At 37.3% G+C, this 24,394-nt stretch overlaps 1 protein-coding gene across 4 annotated transcripts in view; it reads right to left on the bottom strand.

Annotated features, from left to right (window-relative positions):
* Nucleotides 1-24,394, bottom strand: part of LOC122535752 (RNA binding protein fox-1 homolog 2-like) — a 224,918-nt gene that overhangs the window by 38,119 nt on the left and 162,405 nt on the right. For 2 of the 4 annotated variants that reach the window (XM_043667539.1, XM_043667540.1), the window contains one exon: nucleotides 10,092-10,184. The exons of 1 other annotated variant lie outside the window; for it this stretch is intronic. In XM_043667539.1, coding sequence (XP_043523474.1) covers nucleotides 10,092-10,184 — 93 coding nt within the window. Of the gene's footprint in view, nucleotides 1-5,776; nucleotides 5,878-10,091; nucleotides 10,185-24,394 lie in introns of those variants that run through there. One more of the 4 variants, XM_043667542.1, reaches the window with a different exon arrangement.

Raw genomic sequence — 24,394 nt, 5'->3', positions numbered from 1 at the left:
CAAACACAAATTTCAGGAGTGAAAGTGTTAAGTAATCCTGTAAAAAAGTTACTGTCGCGGGGGGAAATAATTACAAAGTCGGGCCTTTGATTATTTTGAAAAAGAATGAGAAGTTCTTTCAGAAATTCCTTTTCTCGTTTAAATCTTGAACAAAACGCAGCGATTATTTCAAATATATAAAATAATATCGTAAATATTATATTGTAAATAATATATATTATATTATATTATATACTCTTGCGTACAACAATAATTACTAAAATAACATAACAAAATGAAACATTATTATAACATATATAATTATATATTACATATTATAATACATATAATTGCAACAAAATTATATTATAAGACAGTACGATATGCACAATATAATATTATAATATTATCTCCAGATTGAACAACTTCGATATCACGAAATTCTATCCCCTCTCTGTCTCTCTCTTATTAAAAAAAAAAATCTTCATTTGTCCGAGTGATTTTGCGTAATTCCTGCCCGTCTATCTTTAATGGCCAAAGTTCGCGACAGGTAGCACCGAACGCAAAAACAACGCCTGCCCCGAACCGATGGAATTTCCCGGCTGGGTCGGCAAACAGGCGAGCAGCAATAAAACGAGGATATTCGCGAAGCCATTCGTCGTCTGACAGAAAGCACCGGTCTAACCCTCGACGATATCTCCCTCCTGTTTTCCCAGCTCGCGTTTTCGCTACGTAATTACGGGTCGTGGGAGGGAGGGAGACACGTGTGTGCTTTTGAAGAGCAATCGTCATCGCGGTTTCAGCTGGACGATAAACTTTCGAGGAATCCTGCGTGCTCGTACGATTCTCAAGTGACAGCGCGTCCTACGCGCTGACTGCTGCGCTCTGGATTCACATTTTCTTTTTTTTTTTTCTTTTTTTTTTTGAGAAGAACAGTTTTAATTTGAAATCTCTCTTAATCCTTCCGGTAATTAAAAAGCCAGGCTTGGCGAAAAGGGGGATCATCGTCGGACTCTCGCCTTTTCAGCGCGCTACCTCCCCCTTTTCAACCCCACGAGCCATTTTCGGTCTTTAACTTCTCGTTAGAGACCGCGCGTCGAAGCTTTTGCCAGAATCTCCCGAGCGGAAGGTAACGCGACCCGCCGCTGTTGACTGTGTTCGTCGCGTGGAATTTCGATCCTACTCGGCCAGACGACGTTCGTGATTTTGTTAATGGAGGTTTTTAATTTGACGGGAAGCTCGGAATTAGTGAGCTCGAGCTTAATCGAGGAGCGGTGGGGGTTTTTTTTTTTAACGAAGTTGCATCCCAGCGCGAGGGTGGCTTATTCGCGCGCGACTTTTCTTTTATTATTATTATTCATTTATATTAATATTATTTATATTATATATATTATGTATTTATATATATTTAATATTATTTATATTATATATATTACGTATTTATATATATTTAATATTATTTATATTATTTATTTATATTAATCACTTGTATTGCTTTACATCTTTGCGGTTGAAATGTTCCACGGATCGCTTGTCCGTATTTATACTTTAAATTTTAACGAACGTAAGCCATGTATATTTAGAAATGTACGAAGTAATTTAAAAATTGAACGAATATTAATTCTCACAGGCGTCACACCTGCCTACGATTTCTCTATTTACTATAACCGAGAAATATATACGAACATTTTACAAAAATTATCTAGATTATAAAATCAGTTGTAATTTTTTAATTTCATATTTTCCTTGCAATCTTTCCACCGTAAATAAAGCAAGTGGATGGATAATTCGTATGAAAATTCTAGCAAAAAAACAGACAAAAATATAAATGTGCCCGATATGAATAGATGAACTATCTAAATCTAAATATTCCCTGCGTCTATGAAAATTTTATTCACCTATATTGTGTATAGAAATCTAAATATATTTATACACGAATAACAAATTCAAGGAACATACATTGCCCTTCTATCCCTTCTTACTTACAAATTTTTAACAACGAACACCAAAATTAATAATACATGAGTTATTTACACGCAAGTCTGAATCTACAGGTTCAGTGAATTATCCCGCGGAAGTTTCGTCTCACTTTGTCTCGTTCCTTCTGGAAGGCGATCGCGTTATCGGGCAATTATTCAAATTGGCCACGTAGGTGGCAGAATATTCGCGCGTTATCAGGAATTTAAACTTCGCTTCGTTTCGTTGAATTAACAGGGCTGAAACGCGGATGGCCAGCGCGTTCGCTCTGTTTACGTAGAGGGAGGAAGGGCTCGGCCCGTGTAAAACACGAGCCCGTAAATTTCACTTACCGCGGCTTATTACGCCGACAGAGGTAAGAGCCAGCCGGGCAGGTGTAACGTCGTAATTGGGCATTAAAACTTGTTAAGTTTAATTTGACACGCCGACATTTTCATTCTCGCCCCGCGATTTCGTACCACCCACCCACCCACTTGCTCGCGCGCGTCGAGCACTCTCACTTCTTCACTCCCGGTTGTTCGTCGCAGATTCATCGTAAATTTCGAAAAAGACAATTTCTCCTTGACACCGTGCGAATCTGATCAATTTCGTAATAATAAATGGTAAATCATATTTTTTCATGTTTTGTAAAAGAACAATCGAATCGATGAATTTTTCTCGCTTTGTTCAAGAGTTCCATAGTTTCTGATTTGATGGCACGACTATAATTTCACAGGCAGGGGATTGATTCTACGTGAAAGAAATGAACGAGAAAGAAAGGATAAAATTGTTTAAATTTAGACTTCATTCTCGAGTTTGATCGAGTTTAAAAATTTGTCGAATATATACGAATTTGGTTTATCTTTCAACTAAATAGGAGGCTATTTTAGAAAGTGCAGAATGGGAATTTCATTTCCTTGAAAAACGGAGTCTACAAAAACAATCATGTCGATGTTGAGAATAAGAAGAATTTATCTTTTCATCTCCTTTCTGATTACGATCGGAAATATCCTATTTTCTTTAACATTTCAAAATTAACTATTAGATTTTTATATAATTATTAACATTAATCTAACATATTGTTATATTAATATAGATGTAAACATTTTGTGGCAGACTTTAAAGTGTATCTCCAAAATCATAAATTTCATTCTCCTCTTCCACATTAAAACAATATTCTATTCGAAATTATAAATTTTTCATTCCCCCTATAAATTATTCCCTCTACCAAAGAAATTTCACCAGCTGCAAATGAAACCAATTAAAAGTCAGGAAAATTTTATATTTTTCTTCGCGAGAATCAATTCCAATATTCACCCAGCTACGAAATCGTACGTCTGTATAACGAATATAAAGTTTATACTCCCCTCGAATATAAATGAATAATTTCGAAACGAACGAGTTCCGAAGTTCACCAGCTGCGAAATTACCCACGTATATATATATAAAAAGGAATCATAAATTTCATGTTTCCTTTCGCGAAGTTCCATCTGGAAATAGGTAACTTCGAAATTCACCAGCCTGCGAAAATGCATGTAAGCCGCCGTAAAAGTCCATACGTTTTCTTCCACGAGTGGCTTTAAAATTCACCAACTAGCGAAAGTACTCGTGCGAAACTCCGCCTGCATACTTATTTCCACTATCTTATCAACTAACGGTTCTGTCGTTCGCGAGCCGTTTGATCGGTATCCGCAAATTGTCAGAGACTGGTACTATGGCATGTTTTTTCGTTATTCCTCTGTCGAAAACGCGGAACGGAAATCGCGGGAGCGTGAAACACGGGGGCGGTGGGTGGCGAAGGAGGCGGGGGAGGAGAGTTGCGCGAATTTTCGATAGGAAAATGTCCGAGAAAATGTTTGTCGTGCCTGAAGCTTCGTGAATTCTGCGAACGTTGCCAAATTTTTCGACCGTCGTCGACGATTTATCAGACTATGTTCGAACGTGAATTGGTTTTTTTTTTTGTTTTTAAATTCTTTCTCTTTCTTTCTTTTTTCTTTTTTGCGAGACAGGAAAAGAAGAGAGTAGAAAAATGGTGATTAAACAGTTTTCGTTTACGCCGGGAACCCGGCTCGCTTTCCGACAGGTGAATTTAATGACGAACTTTTCCGTTCGAACGTAATCCTCTTTATTCCCGGCGAGAGCCTTCCTCAGAGCCGGAGATCTGTTTCCCCATGGAGGGAATTCGCGGTTGAAAAAACGAGAGAACGAGGCCGTCGCGACAGTACGTTCGTTACGAATCTGATATTCGATCGAACTCGCGGGTGGAAAAAAGATACCGCACTCTGGCAAATAATTTCGTTTCACGCACTCTCTTGCACCGTTTAGAGTACTATGGTTGCTAACGAAACTTCAAAACTCGTGTAATTTTTCTCTAGAATGGCGATGATTTGAGTTGGCAAGTTTTATTGCGTCAATTTGTAACGTTGATAATGTAAAATAGATAATGTTTTATCACGTTGAATGTGAACTGATTGATTATATAATTAATATGATGGATCATTTGAAGAATATTGTTAGCGAAATTGTACAAATCATGAGGTAAATTCTTTTTGTATAATTGTGACGCACGAAGCAAGTTCTATATTACGTTAAATTGTAAATTTGATAATTTTATATATAATTAATCAGTACAATGGACTTTCTTGCATCGTTCAAAATATTGGTAGAAAAATTTTGTAAATCGTTAGTTAAATTCTTAACTGTTAATACAATGTTTTACGAATAATTTTCTACGAGGAACTGACTGTTTCATTTAATATGAAATTACAGAAAACTATTTTTATATAATTAAGATCCAGAACTTGCTCAATAATTCAATATTATTAATAAATATTACCGTGCAAGAGAGATACGGTTTTCCTTCATTTAAATGAATACCAACATCATCAGAAATTTTATATCTTTACAACGTATTCATTTTTCCATTTCTTTTTACTTCCCGTCTCGAATTAACCACCAGAGTGCTAGGAAAGCCATAATTTCACGTAGAAATTTTATTTATTTGTATGTCTTCTATTTCTCTTCATCCACAGTAGAAACCGAAGTCATAAAAATTCCACCATCTCCAGTCTTTAACCACTTGCGCTGGCAACTGATTGCGGACCATAACGAGCGACCAGTACCGTACACAATAATTCGTCGCTTTCTTTTTGAACTCGTCGATACGACATCAACGACTTGAAATTATTGAAAAGTAACAAATTTATTATTTTCCTTTGCCTGGATTGTACTTAAACATACTTGAACACGAAGTTGAAGAGGAAATATTGCAATTTTGGGAGAAAAAATTCTCCCGTCATTCCAGCGCAAGGGGTTAAATCTCCATCATCGTCACGACGACAAGCTCAAGCACGACTCAAGTTCGACACCCCCGTGGTCCACGCGGAACGATAATACCGCGTTTAGTTCCCCGACTAAACGAACAGAACATCGAAACGAGTTACGAGCCACGCGATTCTTCAACAAAAAAATTTGTGCAACGACCGTGCTCTAAGTACGTATCTCGAGGGAGGGTGTGAGAGAGCGGGCAGTGCGAGGCGATATCTCTCGTCGCTCGTTAAACATCATTCTTCGACTTATATATACCGTTTCATCCGGTATCCTTACCTTTCTCGGACACTTCGGGGATCGTATATAGCGACTGGCCCTCCTCAGTGACCACCTCTCAGTGTTCATCGACGATCTTTGCCCGATCGATTTCTCTCAAAACATGCTCTCTCAATCTCTCATTTCACGGTTCTTTGCTTTTTGTCATTTCTTTATCGTTCTCACGTTAGACACGTGGCCAATTGTCTTTGCTCGCTCTCTCAATATATTCTCTCCGTGTCTATTTTTTTTTTTCCTCGCTCGATCGTTTCACGATTTTATCCGATCTCTATGCGTTATTTCGTTCCCCGCGCGCGCGCATGCGCCTCGACATGTCTGTCCCTCAGTGTCACGACTCTATGGGGACAATAAAGAGACATCACAGAAATTATTTCGATGCCACCAGAGACAAATCGTATGTACATTCTCTTAAGCTGTATCGTTCGCTGGATAATCCCTTCTACTCTTTATCTAGTTCCTTGTATCGTATAACACATCGTACACATCCACACGTGCCTTGATATTTGATTATTGTTACACACGTGTCTGTATACCGTTGTTATATTACTGTACGCGTGTATTTATATTACTATCGTTGCTCTACACACGCGTATTTGTATACTATTATTATTATTATTATACACGTGTCTCTACATCATTATTATTACTACATATACGTGCGTATATTATATGACCATTATCATTACTATACACGTGCTTGCATATTATTATTATACACGTGTACTTTTATATATTGCTATACATCTGCTGTCATCGTTTATACACGCGCGTGTTTCATTCCTCGCCTCGTTTATCCACCTTCATCCTATAATGAAATACTTCGCAACATCCCTACTCTATTTTTCTCTTTGTCGTTCGTTCTGCCTTCATCTTTCTTTTTTTTTTTTTTTACTTCTCTTTGACTCTGCCTCTCGTCATTGGAAGTATTTCGTTGTCCTCGGAGCGCGTCCACCCCTTCAACATCGTCAGTGGCTCGCGCCAGTCGCGCGGACGCGTGCGCGCGTATATATTACGTGCAAGAGTTCTCCCGGTTGGACGAGAGTTTCTCCGAGGAGGATTTTTGGACAATATAAGACAGAGTGATTGATCAAACTGTCGCGCGTCCGCGCGAGTTCGTGGCGCGGCCCACGCCTCACGGTTTTCGCAAGCTCTCGCGCCTTCGAGGCAGCCTGGCAATGGCGGGCGTGTGTGCAAGATCGCCGATTTGGTTCCCAGAGACGGATGAGACGGTCGCGAGGGCGCACGTGAGCCTGACACGACGATCGATGGACCAAAGATTTGTCGCGGTTATGACAATATGTCCCGCAGTCGGAGACACGCGCCGCGAAAATTGGATTGCCGCGATAAATTTGGAATTTGGTATCGAGCGACATTGAGATTGGCGAGACGGAGAAGCTGCGAGATTTGCGCGCTTGCTATTGGTTGGCAAGCATTTGAGGAATCTTTGCACGATTCTCTGTGTAAATTTGTGAAAAAAAAAGAGAGCTGAATGTACGTTTGTTTAAATGTAACAGGATTGTAATTTAATAAATTTGATAAATATAGAGTTATATATACAAAAATAGATACTATGTTTGTTTAAATAAAATAAGATTCTATACCGAAATATATAAAAATTGCGACTTTTTACTTAAATTTACAGAAAACTGTTACGATACTGACAGTAAGTGGGAATTTAATTTCTGGATTGCTAAAGTTCGAAATTAGAATTGATACAAAACATACGTGTATATCTTTAGAATGAATTTTTATACTGACTAAAAATCTCATGTCAAAGACACGAATATCAATCAATTTGAATATATTTTAGCTACCAATACAACATTTATATTCTGGAAAAAAAAAAAAAATTGAATTTACCGAATCACATGTTTTACAAGTCTACACAGAACTGATCTTTGCCAACACACTTTCCTTCCTTAGTAGCAATTTAAAATTTACGCCACTCTAGCAACAAAATTTATAGAAACAACGAATCGTTAAAAACATGTTTTTAATTTCGTGAAATCGAGATCGAGATTGACATTCGTCTCGATCGACGAATTAATTGTATATTAGCGATCGATAAAAATTGAAAAATTAAAAACAAAAAAAATCAATCGCGTGTTTCTCGGAACATTTGCAAAATTCAATCTTCTTCTTAATCAACTTGTACGAGTCGATTTGTCTATAAATAAGTTTGGCTCGCAGAGCGAAGAATCGCTCTGGTGTCGCAACGATCCTGGCTACGTGGTGCCAACGTGTTGGAAGCATCGGAGCAACATCGCCAGCCGCTCGATTAATCGCGTTATCCAATCAGATTAAGTTGCTATTGCTGGATATCGACACTGTGCCAGACATCACGTTCGCAAGAACGATTAACCGGGAGTACCGTCGATCGATAACCAGACAGATTTAACTCGATCTTCCCCATAATGAGTCAACACGAAGCGCACACTTGAAAACCGCCATTGCCATCGTTCGCTACCCCGCGATTAATTTTAACGGAGCCGTTGGTCTCGTCGAATGCAATCATTCAAATACATAGTGTACATCGTGTACACTTGAAAGAAAAGAACGTTTAAAATGGAGACGTGTTTCGACTTCTTTCTCTCGTTAAAATATACATTTGCCATTTCAGACAATTTTATTGCGACACGAACTTCAATCGATAAAACTGTTGAAATAACGAGGATACATTAGATGAAACGTCGTTTGTAGTTTTGACGATGTGCAGCGTCTCGTGAAAGTATTTGTATACATTTTGTTGAGAATTTTGTTCTTCGAATTATTAATTATGCGTTGAAAATTTTATTAATACTGTGTGAGAGAGAACAAGAGACTGGGATGACGATTAAAATTGAGATTCGAGGTTGAAATTACTAAAGATATTGTAGGATAATTGTTTGAAACACGTGCTTAGTAAATATGGCTCTATGAAACGTTCAAAACAAATTTATTTTTATAAAATCCAAAGTACACGTTTGGAGAGAACCTTTGTAAGTTGGAAATTTCTTTAGACGAAACGAAAATAACTTTCATTTCATATGTTATCTTGTAGCAGTCAATAATTTAAAAATAACTTTCTTTTCAGACCACAGAATAACCTCTATCTTGCGCAGTACCTCTGTGTCAATAACTTGAAAATAGCTTTCTTTTTATATCAAGAGAATAAATCACATTTCATATGATATCCTGCACAGTAACCTTGTCAATAATTTAAAAATAACTTTCTTCTGGGAATAATCTTCTATCTCGCATAGCAGAATAACTTCTATCTTTGTCGCTTAATTGTGCGAGATGTCACACAAAACGGAAATGATCTCCTCGTATGAAAAGAAGTAGGCTAGATTTTAACTGCTTCTTCGCGCGAAGTAAAATTATTATCAATATGTTATTTAATTTATTCCATCTATTATAACGTATCGTATTGTAAAATAATAAAGTAACTTGTTTCTTCAAGCTCAACTGTTTTATAAATGAATATTCTATAAATTACTATTTTATTTAGAAATAAAATCAACTGGGTTCTGCTCTACGTACATTTCCAAATAATCATTGCATTCATGTCTCGATATATGTATGTACACAGTGTCACTGAAAACTTTAGAAAACTTTAGAACGTGTAACATATATTCGTGAAAAATATCTCCAAACATAGTCAAATACTTTCGCGAGACAATGTACAATTTACTCTTAATCCAAGCCACTCTGATAGCGGAGGATCACGAATCTCTCGAACGATCATCGAGCACCAATCGATCGATGGTGCTCGAGTGTTTCGAGTGGTTGATCCGGATTCACTCTACACGCGTTTCCTAATTCACTGTCGTCTCCATACCGTCTGATTACCTCTCAATTAACCAAAATCTCCGGGAACTACGAACGAAACAGCAAACACCGTGGCTCCGTGAAAATTCGACAATTCGATCGAGTCGAATTGAAATTCACCTCCGTCTCGAAATTCGAGACACGGAATGATTTGAGTTCGAGGCGCCCGAGCCGGTCGTTTGGACCTGTTTCGCGCTTAAAATTAATCGCGTGGATTTCGCATGCTGGTAAACCATATGCACGTGTAATATGCACAAGTAACAACGATACTGGTCGTTAACAACTGTACACAGAAAATGAGAGAAAAAAAAAAAAAGAAACGAAAGGAGTCACAGTTTACGAGCACGAAAAATCCGCGCGTCTCTTAACGTCTAGTTCTCTAACGTATCAGACTCAAATAGGCGACCAACGTTTTTTAGAAATTCAATTAGAAGCAGCGTTCGACGTTGTAGTATTGTTAGCTACGAGTAGAGAGTAAAAAAAAAAAAAAAAAGAAGAAGAGAGAGAGAAAAAAAATAAGGAGATCGATAGAAGCGATCGCTGGTCGCCTGTTGATCAAATTGAGCGAGAAGCGCGAGCGAGCCGGGGCGGCTCGGTCGCGCTTGCTCGCTCGCGCGCACAAACCTGCAAAAGAACAGTTATAACAACACATGTGTAAAATATAAATGAATTAATGGCGAATGTATACATATATATATGTATGTATATATATATATAAGTATAAGAATGTTCATGCACACCTCAATCTTTCTGCCCTCAACCACGGTGCCGTGTAGCCTCTCACGTGCCCGGTCCGCGTCAGCACTATTTGCGAATGTTACAAAACCGAATCCCTGCATGCAAGGACAGACAAAACAACATGCATTAAACTCAACTTACAGACTGCCAGCGCTCGGCAAACAGCCGACTGGCATACCCGACATTTCGTGCTCGTCTTCTACAGATACAAAATGTTCAAAATCCAAATGTTTGTCGTTCGATCAACGAAACTTTCCTTTTCTTTTTTCTTTTTTTATTTTCGGTTGATCAAGAGTGAAACATCGGTGAAGAGAAGAGGGGAGAATCGAGAAGAAGAAGAAGAAAAAAAGAAGAGAAGAAACGAGCGAAAGGGAGACGGAAAAGAGAGAAAGAGTGAAAGAAAAGAGCGACGCGCCGCGGCCCATTCAAGCGGCCCTGGAAGCTAACGAGTGCGTTTTCCGTGGGGGTGCACCGCGTGCAATTTACGCGGGAGACGTTCCCGCGCGTGTCTCGACCGAGTTCCCATCGATTCGACGAACTTTTCATTGAAGAATTCGCGAACGAAGCGAGCTGTGTCGCTGTGGCGGGCTCTCGGCTCTCGAGAGAATCTCTTCGAATTCATTTTGCTCTGCCTCGGTTTTTTTTCTTTTTTTTTTTCATCCCTTCCCTCTCAAACCTATTCTTCCGTTTATTTCTCGGACGCACAATGACCGTCTGCCGCTAATTAATTCTCGAGATTCTCTCGAGACGCGGCCCAAGGGCTCGGGAAACATTCGCGGAATTTCTTTCGGCGTCCGGGACATTCGTATCGATCGCAGTGCATCGAGTTCGACGAACACGGAGAATGAAATTCTCTGCTAATTTCACCTCGAGAGTAATTTTAACGAAGTTACTTCTGCTTGTGAATGTACGACTTTATTTTCAAATGTACTTTTCGAAATTTGTCGCGTATTTAAAGTTTAGAGAACGCGAATTTCTACGTTTAAACGCGATATTTTGATATTTGTATTATATATAAATATGTATATATATATATATATCTCTCTCTCTTTTTCTTTTTAGAGAAGATAGAAGAGGGGGCGCGAGAAAGAAAGAATCGAGAGCACTCGTGTCAAAATACAAAAAAAAAAAAAAAAAAAAAAAAAAAAAAAGAAAAAAAGAAGACTGGTTGTATCGTACGTGTGAAAAAAGATCAAAGAAGGACGAAAGAAGCACGATCTTTCAGACGAAATGTCGGTTTGCCAGAGAGTCTGCGAGCGCGTCATACTGCTTACGGAGACGCACCAAACAACGTGCAACAAATAAGTAAATATAAAATCATGGTAAGAAATCATGGTCATGGTCACATTAATCATCTCATTATCATATCATATCATATCGTGTCATGTCATCATGGTCATCGTCATATCATTAAAGACTCTTGCTTGTACCGAGAGGTGCGTGTACGAGAAAAAAGGAAAAGAAAAGAAAAGAAAAGAAAAAAAAAAAGAATAGATAATTAAAATATGAGAGGGAGGAGTTAGAACACGAGGATCGGATTTGGGAAAGTCGGATTTCTTTTTCAGGGGGGATTTCTCAATCGAGAGTGTGTGTCTGTGCTGTGTGTGCTCGTGTGTGTGGTGCCATTCGTCTCGAACGCGATGGTGACTGGAGAAACTGTAACGTCGAAGCTTTCAGTGGCGAGTGAACTTGTTGTTGGGAAGGAAATTTTGGATAATATTCGATGCAAACACGCTCACACCTTCGAAGGAAGTGTCAACCAGAGAATCGCCGTAAATCTATATGTTTTCAGTTAAAGAAATACAGTATTCGAACAAATTGCAATTTTTCTTCGTGTCGAATTAATATTTAGAGATTATTGTAAAAATACGGGCGTGGAGGATATTTTGGAAGAACTGTGAATTTTTTTGCCTACTGGTAATTATTTGTAAGATATCTCAGTAAGAATTCCGATAAATATCAGAGACTGTGAAAAAGACAAACGAATTTGATAAAGTATTTCGAAAGAATTCAAATTTCTCGTTTTCCCTGAAACGAAGCACATCCGGAAGTGGAATGAATATATTCCGAGAGAAAATAATTCACCCTATTGTCCAGAAACCTATTTTTAAGGAAATTGAAACGTACGTTGTTTACCTCAAACAATGAAACAAGAGAACTCACATCATTGCTCTCGAAATCAATCCAACCCGAAGACTAAAAAAACTCGCGCTTCAGAAATGAAGAAAACCTACTCTAATTCACATTTATGTTTCAAACATGGGTCGAATTTATCCGAAAGAAAAATAATTCACCCTCAAGAATGCTCGAAACCCACGCAATATTGTTTCAGAAATAAAACGAGCTCACGCTGAAGAACAAGAGATCACGTCCAACATCTCTCGAATATTCACGAACAAAAACGAATTCAATGCTAAAAAGACACAAAATTCGCCTTGTTGTTACTTTATTTCAAAAGTAGGGAACTTTTATCTTCCCCTGCCGAAGAAATTAATTTCGCGTAATCGAAGAAGGGGTGGCGAAAGAGGGTGGGGCGCGGATAATCAACTTCCTCTCATCCAGGCTTCCCTGGTTAGTGCCAGGAGCGGTTACGTATATATCCAGACTATCGCCATCGCTGAGAAATCGTATTAAAGCCAAATCAAATACGGCCCCTTGGCTCTCGAAGAACGAAAGAGGAGAGTGCAAAGTTATCGTGTTCCATGATGTAATACACGGCCGAGAGGAGAACCTCTCCTGCCAAAGCTCTCTCTCTCTCTCTCTCAAGAAACATCGTAACTCGTTTCGCCGGGAGGACTATAATCGAATCGATGGTAGGAAATTGAATTGCCCCGTGGAGAATTCCCGTGGAATAATCGAGAGCCACGATTTCTCTGCGTTTCGTTAATTAATCGAAGGCGGAGGGGGGGGGGAGGGGGGTGGCGAGCCGCGCTCGGTTAATCGAGAAGACGAGAAGCTCTTCGAGGCTAATTTCGCTGGAAATTTCGAATTTCCTGATTTCACTGGCTTGTCTCTATGTTGTTTCTATTTTGAGATGAAAGAGCCTCGGACAACGACGCGAGTGAATACAAGTGCGACACAATTGAACGTAACTCGAGGAATAAAGGCGTAAGTTTTTTAAGAATGAAACCTCGTGAACTATGGATTTTATGCATTTATGGGGAAAAAAATGCACAAGAATATGAAAAACAATGTAAAATATATAACGTTTGTATTCTATTTATTAAATTATCACAATTCGCATTGGAGTGTTACGTTTCGTTTTGAATGTTACAGTTTACTTATAGAACGTAAATTTCATATTTAAATTGCATCTCTGTATATTCATGAGAAACATAAAACTGACGATTCATTTACTTGGTTTTGTATCGTGTGCTCTTTGGATAATATTTATAAATTCGAATCGAGGTCAATGATACTTGAACTTCGTTGCGCCGAATGTTTTATACGCAAAATTGTTTCGTATGCAACATTAACGAATTGAAACAGAAGCTGAAACTCTGAACGAAAACTCGACGTAACAAGGTAAGAAGTGAAATTTAACGGCATAATTTACAAAGCTTTTCCGTTTGAATTTAATATCGCTGAATCCACGTGAAAGATTTTCATGAAATTTCTCTCTGCATCAGGTCGAGAGTTATCGGCCATTCGCATCGCGAAAAATTTGTTACCGTTGCAAATTCTTACGAGGGAGCTCACTTGGCTGGAAGATTTACGTCTTAAGCTTTTGGAACTTCGCCGTTGCTCGTAACGGAACTTCGTAACTTCCATTTTCAACTTCTGAATATTTTAATCTCCTCCCGTGCTTTCCACAATTACGCTCCCGCGCGCCGAGAATCTCACCTTTCGACCGTCCTAAATCGAACCTAGCGCTCGACGTTCCCATTAAAACCCGAAAAGCCTGTCTTTTTCTCTACTAAGACAGAGAGATTCTTTCTATTTCTGTTTGTTAATACTATTTAATAACTAATAGTTTGCTATGTATTTAAATACAAGCAATAAGTCCCATATTTTAATTTTTTTTTTTTTTTAATTTTTGAAGAACATCCGACAAGGGTGCAAGACGAAAGTGAACATACGAATTTTATAATAAATCGTATTATTTAATGCTGAGTGACATTAGTTGTTGGATTATTTTATTGATTGACAACATTTGAAATTCTTTTAATTATCAGGCAGAGAGTAGCCTCAATTTAGCAGTTTAAATTTTTTAAAAGAGAAGAACGTTTAGCATTTGCGAAATTTCACTAATTGAATTTTTGTATTAATTATTCCGCTGACGAAACTCTCGTGTGTTCGTTTGAAAATAAAATTTCGACTCGATTCGCGAACACGGAAAATTTCAATGTGTTTTCGAATATTTGTTACTAATCAGAGAGAACTTATTGCCACGAACAATGTAATAAATTATAGTTAAATATAATAAATAAATATAATAAATCTTGAATTTTTAACTTCACAGATAGAATAAATTCTTTCCTAACGAAACGATCTATTTCCGCTGAAGATAAATATTCCATAGCGGAGCATCACGCTTGAAAAAATTGAAATTGACGTGTTGAAAATTAATCATCTCCGTCAGTCTTCAATTTTAATTAAAATATTCTACTAACTAACTATGATATCAATTATACCAGGAGATGCATTTGAAAAATACCAAGTCATCGTTCGAAATGATTCAAGAGTGAAAAATCAACCCATTAAAAATCATTAAAAAGAAAACACTAGATGGTTAACCAGAAAATTAGCAAACTCCGGGATTCAATTTCCGAGAGCCTCCGAGAGTTCGAGGCAAGTGAATTAAATTTCATCGTCAACTTTTTTCGAAATAAATTCTCCCTCGAAACAATAACACCGGAAGTTTAGTACAACGCGGAAAGTGGCACGATATACGCCAGACGGATTCGAAATAGCCCCAGGAGGGCGAGGAGCGTGTGCGTTCGCGATGCAAATCGATTCGACGATTATTCGATTTCCCTCGCATTTTCGAGCCGCCGCATTGTCACCGCGCTGGATTATCGACATTATGCTGATTTCCCAAGTGAATCGAAGCGCGTCGCAAGAACGCCCGGCAAACGACGCTTTTCTAGTTGAAATCTCTCGCGTCGAATGGCTCTTTCAGTCTCCGTGATTTTTCGAAATTTTTGCTAGATTAACCTCTTGCGTTTGGAGAATTTTTTCGTCCCAAACTGCAACATTTTCTCAGTTTTTAATATTATAGTATTTCATATTAAGTATTTAAGTATTTAATATTATAGTATTTCAGTTTTAATATTTAAATGTAAACTTCTCTCAGTCTTTAATATTATAGTATTTCATATTAAGTATTTAAGTATTTAATATTACAGTATTTCAGTTTTAATATTTAAATGTAAACCGGGCAAAACAAATGACAAGTTTATTACTTCTTAATAATTTCTGTTCGATGGTATCATACCGACGAGTTGAAAAGAAAAAGAAAGCGACGAATTATTGTATACGGCTCGGTCACTCGTTATGGTCCGCGCAACCAGTTGCCAGCGCAAGGGGTTATCACTAAAACTATCGACGATTAACGAATAATATTTCCATCATACAGAAACAAGTTAAAGTAAAACTACAAGCTTCCGTTTACAAATTTTTCGAAAAATCATGAATTGATCATTTCGACCGTTTTGGTGGTTCCAGTATTAAAAAGACAAAATCCTGGCTCGAAGTGCTCAAAGTTTTGGAATTTCTGTTGCTTGGAAGCACCATGGAAGAAGGTTTTACAAAGCACGTGTTGCAGAGATTCTATTTTGGATGTTTTATGTATATTTTTGTATCCCGTTTGGTCTTTCGAAATTTTCTATGAACGTATAAAAATCTACAGTTTGTACGTTACGAATCAAAGAGAAAGAAATAGATTTGAAGACTTGAATCATTAACTATGGTTAATATATACTTCATCCCCAGACTCATTTTTTTTTTTTTTTTTTCATACGTTCGAAATAAAAACTGAAAAATTTAATTACCAGTTTTAAGTAACTATTTTTCCCTTGAGAATAACGAAAAATTTGACAATTCCCAATTACACATCATTCTATATATTTCACTATCATACAATTATTCCCAAAATTCTTTCAAAAAGAAAAAAAGAAAAAGAAAATTCCAATAGAATTAAGAATATTTGAACATTGCATAAATAAAAATACTATTGAAGAGATTTTCCTTTAAAACAACGAAAATTTTCATCCTCTCCAATTCTCCATTGTTCCATACGTATAATATAATCTTCGTATTTCCGAAACTCTTTCGTGACAAAGAAACTCGAGCCGTGAAAAATAATTCGAAGCAACATTTTCCAGCGATTTTCCAAAAGGTTAACGAGAAAGAGTTTTCGTGACGACGAGATGATCGCGATCTCGGCGAGCACCTCCTTATCGATTAAGGTTGTCGTGCAGTACGCGACTTTCTCCGACCTTTCTTAATTTTTTTTTTTCTTTCTTTTTTTTTCAGGAAATTAATCCACGCGGGAGTCGTGCGAATCTCTTTCCAACACGGCCTCCTCTTGTTAATCCCGTTAAAACCGAATCGAAACACGGTCACACCCTTTCGTTTTCCAATCCCGATTCAAATCCCTGCACGTATTTCTGGGTGTAGTCCCGAGCAATCAACTTCAAACACCGTGTAATTTTTCGCTCGATCTGTTCTTCGTGATCCCGAGGAAGAACGATGCTCGAGATTGATCAGACACAATTTGTTCTTTCTTTTTTTCTTTTCAAATAAATACACCGCCTACAAATGTCACGAATCAGTTCTAAATTTATTTGACATTTCTTTCCGTGATTTTCTTACAGACTTGACGATAAATCTAGGGACTTAGGATCTGGAAGAATAACGAAACCTGAGATTCGTCGGATACGACGATTCTTTAAATACTTCGCTTCAAATATCACGAACCAACTTTAAATAATAGGAAGTTCTCTCTCCTTTTTTTTTTTCGGTCAATTCTTCGGGATCTTAAAGAAGAACGAAACTCGAAATTAAGTGGATCTTCAAGAATTCTGTGTTATTACTAGGTTAGTGCGTATGAAGTGTTATTTCTCAAACAAACTGACAAACGAGATATACACATGTACATATATGGCTCGATACAATTTTTCCAATCGACAAGTTTCATTTTGCGAGCGGACTGCGGATATTTATGCAATTTTAGATCGAGTAAGTGACGTTTAAATAGGAACGTGTATTAAACATTAAAATAAGATAAATATTGCCATCTTGAACATTCTTTCTGCATATTTCACGCAGTTTCAAATTAAATATATTCCTAAATACAACATTAAACCCCGAATTTGTTATTTAATTATAAATTTGCGGATTGGAGACGCGACAGAATATTTACTTTAATTGATGGATTCGAAAATTGTCTACAGCTGAAGTATAGAATATTTGTAAATATTAAATACACACGAAGCAAAATATAAATATACATTAAGTATTAAATTCATACGAAAAAATCATAGGAACATCTTGATCATTCGTGATAATTCATAATAATTTTTATATTACAAATATTAACTGAATACGCGCTATTAGCAATGGAATTCCTTCTTCTTCAGCGTGGTTATTCACAACTGATCAGTTCAAACTACCAAGAAATAACATATCACATGCACCAACCCTACATACGACGCGTCTTAAGTACATATCGAAAGTAATTAGTAGTTCCATTATCACGATTCCAGTTATCCCGAGGCAAACTTGCCAGCGTAAATTCTCGAGAGCTCAGCCGAGATTCGCGTAAACGCGCGAGAACGAGAGTCAGCGATTTAACAAGCTCGCGCGATAAAGACGCACGACTCTCTTCCAGAAATTTATCGCAACGCGGCCTGGCCGGCCAATTACCAGGAACGTGAGATTAGCAGCAGGTTTCTCAAAGTCGACGAGCGCGAGCTAGTTGAAAAATCGGCCAAGTCGCCGGCAGCTGAAGCCAGAAATCATTTGTTTTAATCTGCCGCGAAATTTTTCAGTCCCTTTCAGCGCACAATTTAGCTGCCTCCGTCGCAGAAAAGCTTAATTACTCGTAAGTCCGAATTTATCACGATTTCGCGGATGTTTCTCGCGATGTTCGAGCGGATCTCGCGAAACAACGGGAAACGAGCATTAGAAGAACAAGCAGCCGTCTGGCTCAGAACTCTGTCACAATCGCGCCACCTTATCGAGCAATTTATCTCGCCGCCTGCAATTGAATATCGAGCTTCTCCTCTCGGAAGCGGACACGAACCCCCGAAAAACTCCGTTTTCCAGTTTACGCCTGCGTAAATATTTGGCTCCGAAGAAAGTGACGAAAGTCGAACGACGGATTGGTTGGTCTCTTTGTTTGAAGAAGTTTGAAGAAGTTTGACTCTTGGAAGTGTACAGACTATCGATGAGAATTTGTCACTTTCTTTTGGAAATTCATTTAGCAAATTTTCCTGGGTGAAGATAATCGAACCGCCACGTGTATTTAACTACTTGCGCTGGCAACTGATTGCGGACCATAACGAGCGACCAATACCGTACACAATAATTCGTCGTTTTCTTCTTGAACTCGTCGATATGATATTATTGGATAGAAATTATTCTAGAAATAATAAATCTACTATTTGTTTATTCTATTTTGATCTGAAGAAAGTGACGAAAGTCGAACGACGGATTGGTTGGTCTCTTTGTTTGAAGAAGTTTGAAGAAGTTAGACTCTTGGAAGTGTACAGACTATCGATGAGAATTTGTCACTTTCTTCTGGAAATTCATTTAGCAAATTTTCCTGGGTGAAGATAATCGAACCGCCACGTGTATTTAACTACTTGCACTGGCAACTGATTGCGGACCATAACGAGCGACCAATACCGTACACAATAATTCGTCGTTTTCTTCTTGAACTCGTCGATATGATATTATTGGATAGAAATTATTCTAGAAATAATAAATCTACTATTTGTTTATTCTATTTTGATCTGAAGAAAGTGACGAAAGTCGAACGACGGATTGGTTGGTCTCTTTGTTTGAAGAAGTTTGAAGAAGTTTGACTCTTGGAAGTGTACAGACTATCGATGGGAATTTGTCACTTTCTTCTGGAAATTCATTTAGCAAATTTTCCTAGGTGAAGATAATCGAACCGCCACGTGTATTTAACTACTTGCGCTGGTAACTGATTGTGGACCATAACGAGCGACCAATACCGTACACAATAATTCGTCGCTTTCTTTTTGAACTCGTCGATATGATATTATTGGATAGAAATTATTATAGAATAAATTTACTATTTGTTTTGCCTATTTCCTTTTACTTAAATATACTTAAAACTGAGAAAATATTACAATTTTGGAACAAAGAATTCTCAACGTGCGTGGAAAGAGGTTAAGATTTTTGTAAACAAGTGAATTTTCAACTGGTTACATTGAAGTTTCTTAATGTAAATTCTTCGCCTTGAATTATCGCAATTCGTCCATTTTTCATCAGTCGAATCGAAGGTCTGCGAAGCTGTCTGCGAAGATTGGCGATCGACAAGCGATTAGTTAACAGCCGGGCGCGAGACACCCGGTTCAATTAACGTTAATTTAACAAGCGTGAGCACGCGCTAACAAATGTGAGCGCCGATGATGCAAAGAGACGAGACGAGACGAGACGAGACGAGAGTATTAATCACGCGACTGAGGAGAGCAGCGTCCTCAGGGGAGGAACGAGAGTGGACGAGCTTGATTAATTCTCGTTTCCAAGAAACTTGGGCAACGATGACGATGATCATCTCTGGATGAGGAATAAACCGACCAACTTTTTCGTCGCAATCTAAGTTCTCCACAACGGGCAGATTGGCTGAAGTTGCGAGAATTTCTTCAATCCCTATTAACGATAAGAAGGATGAGCTTTTCTTTTTTGTTTCTTTATATCTCACTACCAGACACTATGACGACCAGCTTTCATCAACTTTCCAGAGAATCGACGAGATCGACACCGTTTCCTTGTGTTCATAGGAGATTGAATAATATTTGAAAGTTATGGATGTCAGTTATGGGTGAATGTATTGTAATAAACAATCAATGAAAGATGTAAATTGGAAAATAAATGTGTACGTCACTTTATCTTTAAAAGTTTGGGATGATTACGCGATTTTGTGAAACGCGGGGGCTTTGAAATGAATGTCAACTGAAAATACCGAAACAATCTTTACTTTTCTAGAAATCTATGAAAATTAAATGAAAAAAAATCTGTTATTAATCTGATTTCAAATATCGTTGCTAGAAATTTAAACACTGCTCCAAATATTAGAAATCCAGCATTGTTAGGATATTATCGAATATTACGATCATTAGAAATTTCCATTATTCTTCTAGAAACTATTAGAAATATAATGATTGTTAATTTTAGACTATTACTGTCGTGAGGAATCTATCGTTAGAAATTAAATGATCAAATGATGTCGTATTATCAAAAATCATTAAAAATCTACTGATATCCGCAGCTAATTCCAAAATCGAACAATATTAGCAAGAACTTCGATATAAATGCTCCTCTACCGTAGGTGCACGTTGTGCACTGCTAGTTAACGCATGTGTGGAGCTAGTGTCGCGTCACCGGTCGTCACAGTGTTAACATTAAGCTTCCTACTAAAAAGAAAAAAAAAAAAAAAGAAAGAAAGAAAGAAAGAAACAAAACAATTCCAATATACGATTCAACGAACAGGTGTGATTACTAGTGAACCTAGGCGTCGGTGTGACAAGAAAGAAATCAGCATGATCAAAGGGTTAAATGTGCAATTCGTCTCTGTACTGAGAGTCGCGTGAAACCGGTAAACACCGACAATTTAAGCAGATAATCGGTGTGTGCACGGTGGCTGTGTGTGTACGTGTTGCTAAACGTGCGTGTACAAAGTGTTAAAAAGATAGTGATTAAAAGTGGTCGTCAGAGGGGGAAAGGGGGTAATCGGATAGTAATTGAATTGTGGAAGGACGACGAGAAATTGGGGGGGAGGACGAAGAGTAGAGGGAGAAACTCTCGAAGAAGAATAATAATACTTGAAGTCGTGTGACCGAAGCTGGCAAACAGCGATATAAAAGCGCACAAAACAATACGAGATTCAAGATTATATATATACATATATACATATACATATATATATTTATATATATACATATGTATATTTATATATACGTCTATATACATCTATATATATATGTTATATAGATACGTATAGAGAGATACAGAGACAGAGATAGAGAGAGGGTGAGTTAAGAGACAAGGAGTTATGTGATCTTTCTCTTTTTTCTTCGTATGATGTTCTGTGAGTTCGTGTGTGTATTTCTGCGATGAAAAGTGGCACGAGAGATCTCTTTCTTCGTCTGTCTACGCGTGTATAGTTCGTATCCCTAAGTTTCTCTCTCTCGTCTGAATTTTCTCACTCACTCACTCGCTTTTTCTTTCTCTTTTTGACTTGCCGGAGAGAAATGGTAGGGATTAAGAGATTCGGGAAGTTTTGGGGTTTGGATAAGTTTTTTTTTTTTTTTTTTGGTGGAAGAAGTCCTTTTCACGCGCCATCCCTTTTACGTTAAATTTAAAAAGTTTAGAGAAAAAGTGTGACAAATTTTAATCTGTGGTAATATTGATTATTCTATGCCAAAACGAGTCTATGAATTTTTATTTTATTACGACTAGAAAATCTCAAATATTCCAATTTTCCATAAATGCACTGAAATCTGTAACTTGTGTTCGAAAATACTCTATCGTGCGACAAGAATATTTCGTAGAAATATATGAATTCCATCCTGATCACAACAGAAACGATTCGAACAAAATACAGTTCAAAGGGAAATCACCGCAATGTAATAACTTTAATTTTTTCAAATGATGAAATCTCTCGTTCAAACTCGCGTGCAACGTACATGTACATGTACCTACGAAATGGGAAAGGAACAACTCTGGAAATTGAATGGGAATAGGTCGGAAGCGAAGGTAGAAAGAAAGAGAGAGAGAAAGATAGATAGAGAAAAATAGAGACAGAGAGAGAGAGAGAGAGAGAGAATAAAAAAAAGAGAGTGAGAAAGGCAGAGAATAAATTGCAACGAGAAGAGCCAAACGACACGTGAGACTGGAAACGCCGAACAAAACGGTTGGTGAGATCGAAAGCAGCATTTCTCTATCCTAAGACACATACGTGAGTAATAAAAGAGGTAGAAGCATGGGCCGTTTCATTAATACCTTCGACTTCGCCTAGACAAAAGCGTGCGACTACTATTTACATATATAATAATCATATAACAATCAGATAGAGATACGTACGTACATGTACAGGTGTTAGGTATAAATATATGAACAGTGTGCGTGTGTGAGTGTATTTTTGTGCTCGTGTGTCAATATACATATACGTATATATATTCATTATACATATGTATATATATAGAAAAAGAGAGAGAGAGAGAGAGAGAGATACTTAAGAAACTTCGAAAGATGCAGTGGTAATAATAAATATGTACGGTATCATGCTGTTTGCGTTGGATTGTGACATGCAAAATGTCTGCTTGTAATTGTTGACGTAGGATTTTTCGTATTAAATATTCCTTCCGATCCTCGGAGTTACGAAAGATCTATTTTCATGATTGAAAAATATATTAATTGATCTCTGTGTTTGTATTAGCACGTTCATTGCGGATCTGAGATCATTTGTTCATTTGTGAGAAAATTTAAAAGTGAAAATGTAAAAGAACAAATGTTTAATTCAAATAACACGTTTAGTGCCGAATCTCTATTTGGACTTCATTTGTTTAATCACGTTCTCGTATAATGTATCTTTGTATTACAAAATTATTCCTGCTTTTTCATTCGTGTCTTATTTACATAATCTAAATATATATATATATGCTGACGCAGTGAACGTGTTAAACAATCTGTTTTAATCCTCAAGTGGACTTTCGATTGAAGCCTGTACCTAATTTATATCGAATTAACACGCGAGATTAATTTAATTTATTTTTGCAACATTAAGGATTATCTAAATCTTTGAACAATAACGCCAATATATATGACAAGATTGTTAATTTAAAATTAAATGCGGCTCCAAATAATCCACTCAACGGTTAAACCTAATAAACCTATTTGTTAATGACACAGAGATGACAAAAATTTACAAAATCCTGAATCACTTTGCAACGGCGTACGATTTCAAAAGGAAAAGCAAATAGAATATTGCAAACTTTAAATTCGCAAGAACAAATTCACCAACTGATGAATTAATGAAAAAAAAAAAAAAAAGAAATCAGCCATTTAGTATATCGCAATCCAACACTTGCAGGTGGATTAGTAAAACATCGCGGTGTTCGTGAACCATAATACGATGTGTAACGAGACTAACTAAACAAAAGGTGGTGTGTCTCTCTCGAGAAAATAGTTCGAACGCAGGTCTGAGCATGGAAAGATTGATCGATTAGTCTGATCTCGATAGGCAAGTCGCTTGTCAATCATTTTTGTTTTTTTTTTCTTTTTCTTAATTAATTCTCACTACTATCGTCTCTTGCTTTTGCCTCAGTGTCCAATATCTGAACCGTGTTTCGGGTATATCTGTGTTGTTTTGTATGCGATATGTTCTTTTCTGTGTATTTATGTGTATATGTGTGTGCACCGATTTTGAAACGCCTTGGGAATCTCGTCAGAGAAAGAGAGAGACAGAGAGAGAGAGAGAGAGAGAGAGAGAGAAAGAGAGAGAAAGAAAGAGAAAAGAGAAGAGAAAAAGAGAGAGAGAATGAGAGAGAGAGAGAGAAGGATAAGATAATGGAGATTGGTTAGATGTAGCTTTGGAAAAAACGAGGTGTGACAAAGTTTCATCAAATCAAATGGGCAGCATCTCTCGAGGGTCTTCTCCACGACCGGAAGTGGCGGCAGCCGGCTCACCGGGTGCACCGTGTGTCCGCTGCTGCGTCCATCTTGAAACGATCTCTAATTTCTTTTTCTTTTCTACTATTAATTTTTCGAGCTCACATTTAGAGAAATAGAAAAGACATTACTATCATTTTTTTATTATTATCAATTTCTATTGTCGCTGTTATTATATTCAAAATTCTGCTGCTCTCCGTGGACGTGTATGGCGTATGAAATGAATGGTGTATCATAGTAAATATTATTAGAATAGTTTTTAGTAATATACTGTTAGGATGTTCTGGTATTCGACGTAATTTCATCATCAATTGCGTGTTTCACGTTTCTCCTGTGAATAAAGTATTAAAAAAAAAAAAAAAAAAAAAAAAAAAAATGAGAGGATCTCTATTTTCTAGCGACTTCAAAAGACTTCAAACCGTCTCAAGAGCGACCAAGG

The sequence above is a fragment of the Frieseomelitta varia genome, unplaced genomic scaffold (genome assembly GCF_011392965.1).
Source record: "Frieseomelitta varia isolate USP_RPSP 00005682 unplaced genomic scaffold, Fvar_1.2 scaffold_762, whole genome shotgun sequence".
Classification (NCBI taxonomy): domain Eukaryota; kingdom Metazoa; phylum Arthropoda; class Insecta; order Hymenoptera; family Apidae; genus Frieseomelitta; species Frieseomelitta varia.
The sequence above is the reverse complement of the archived record's forward strand: the minus strand, read 5'-3'. Positions and strand labels throughout refer to the sequence as shown.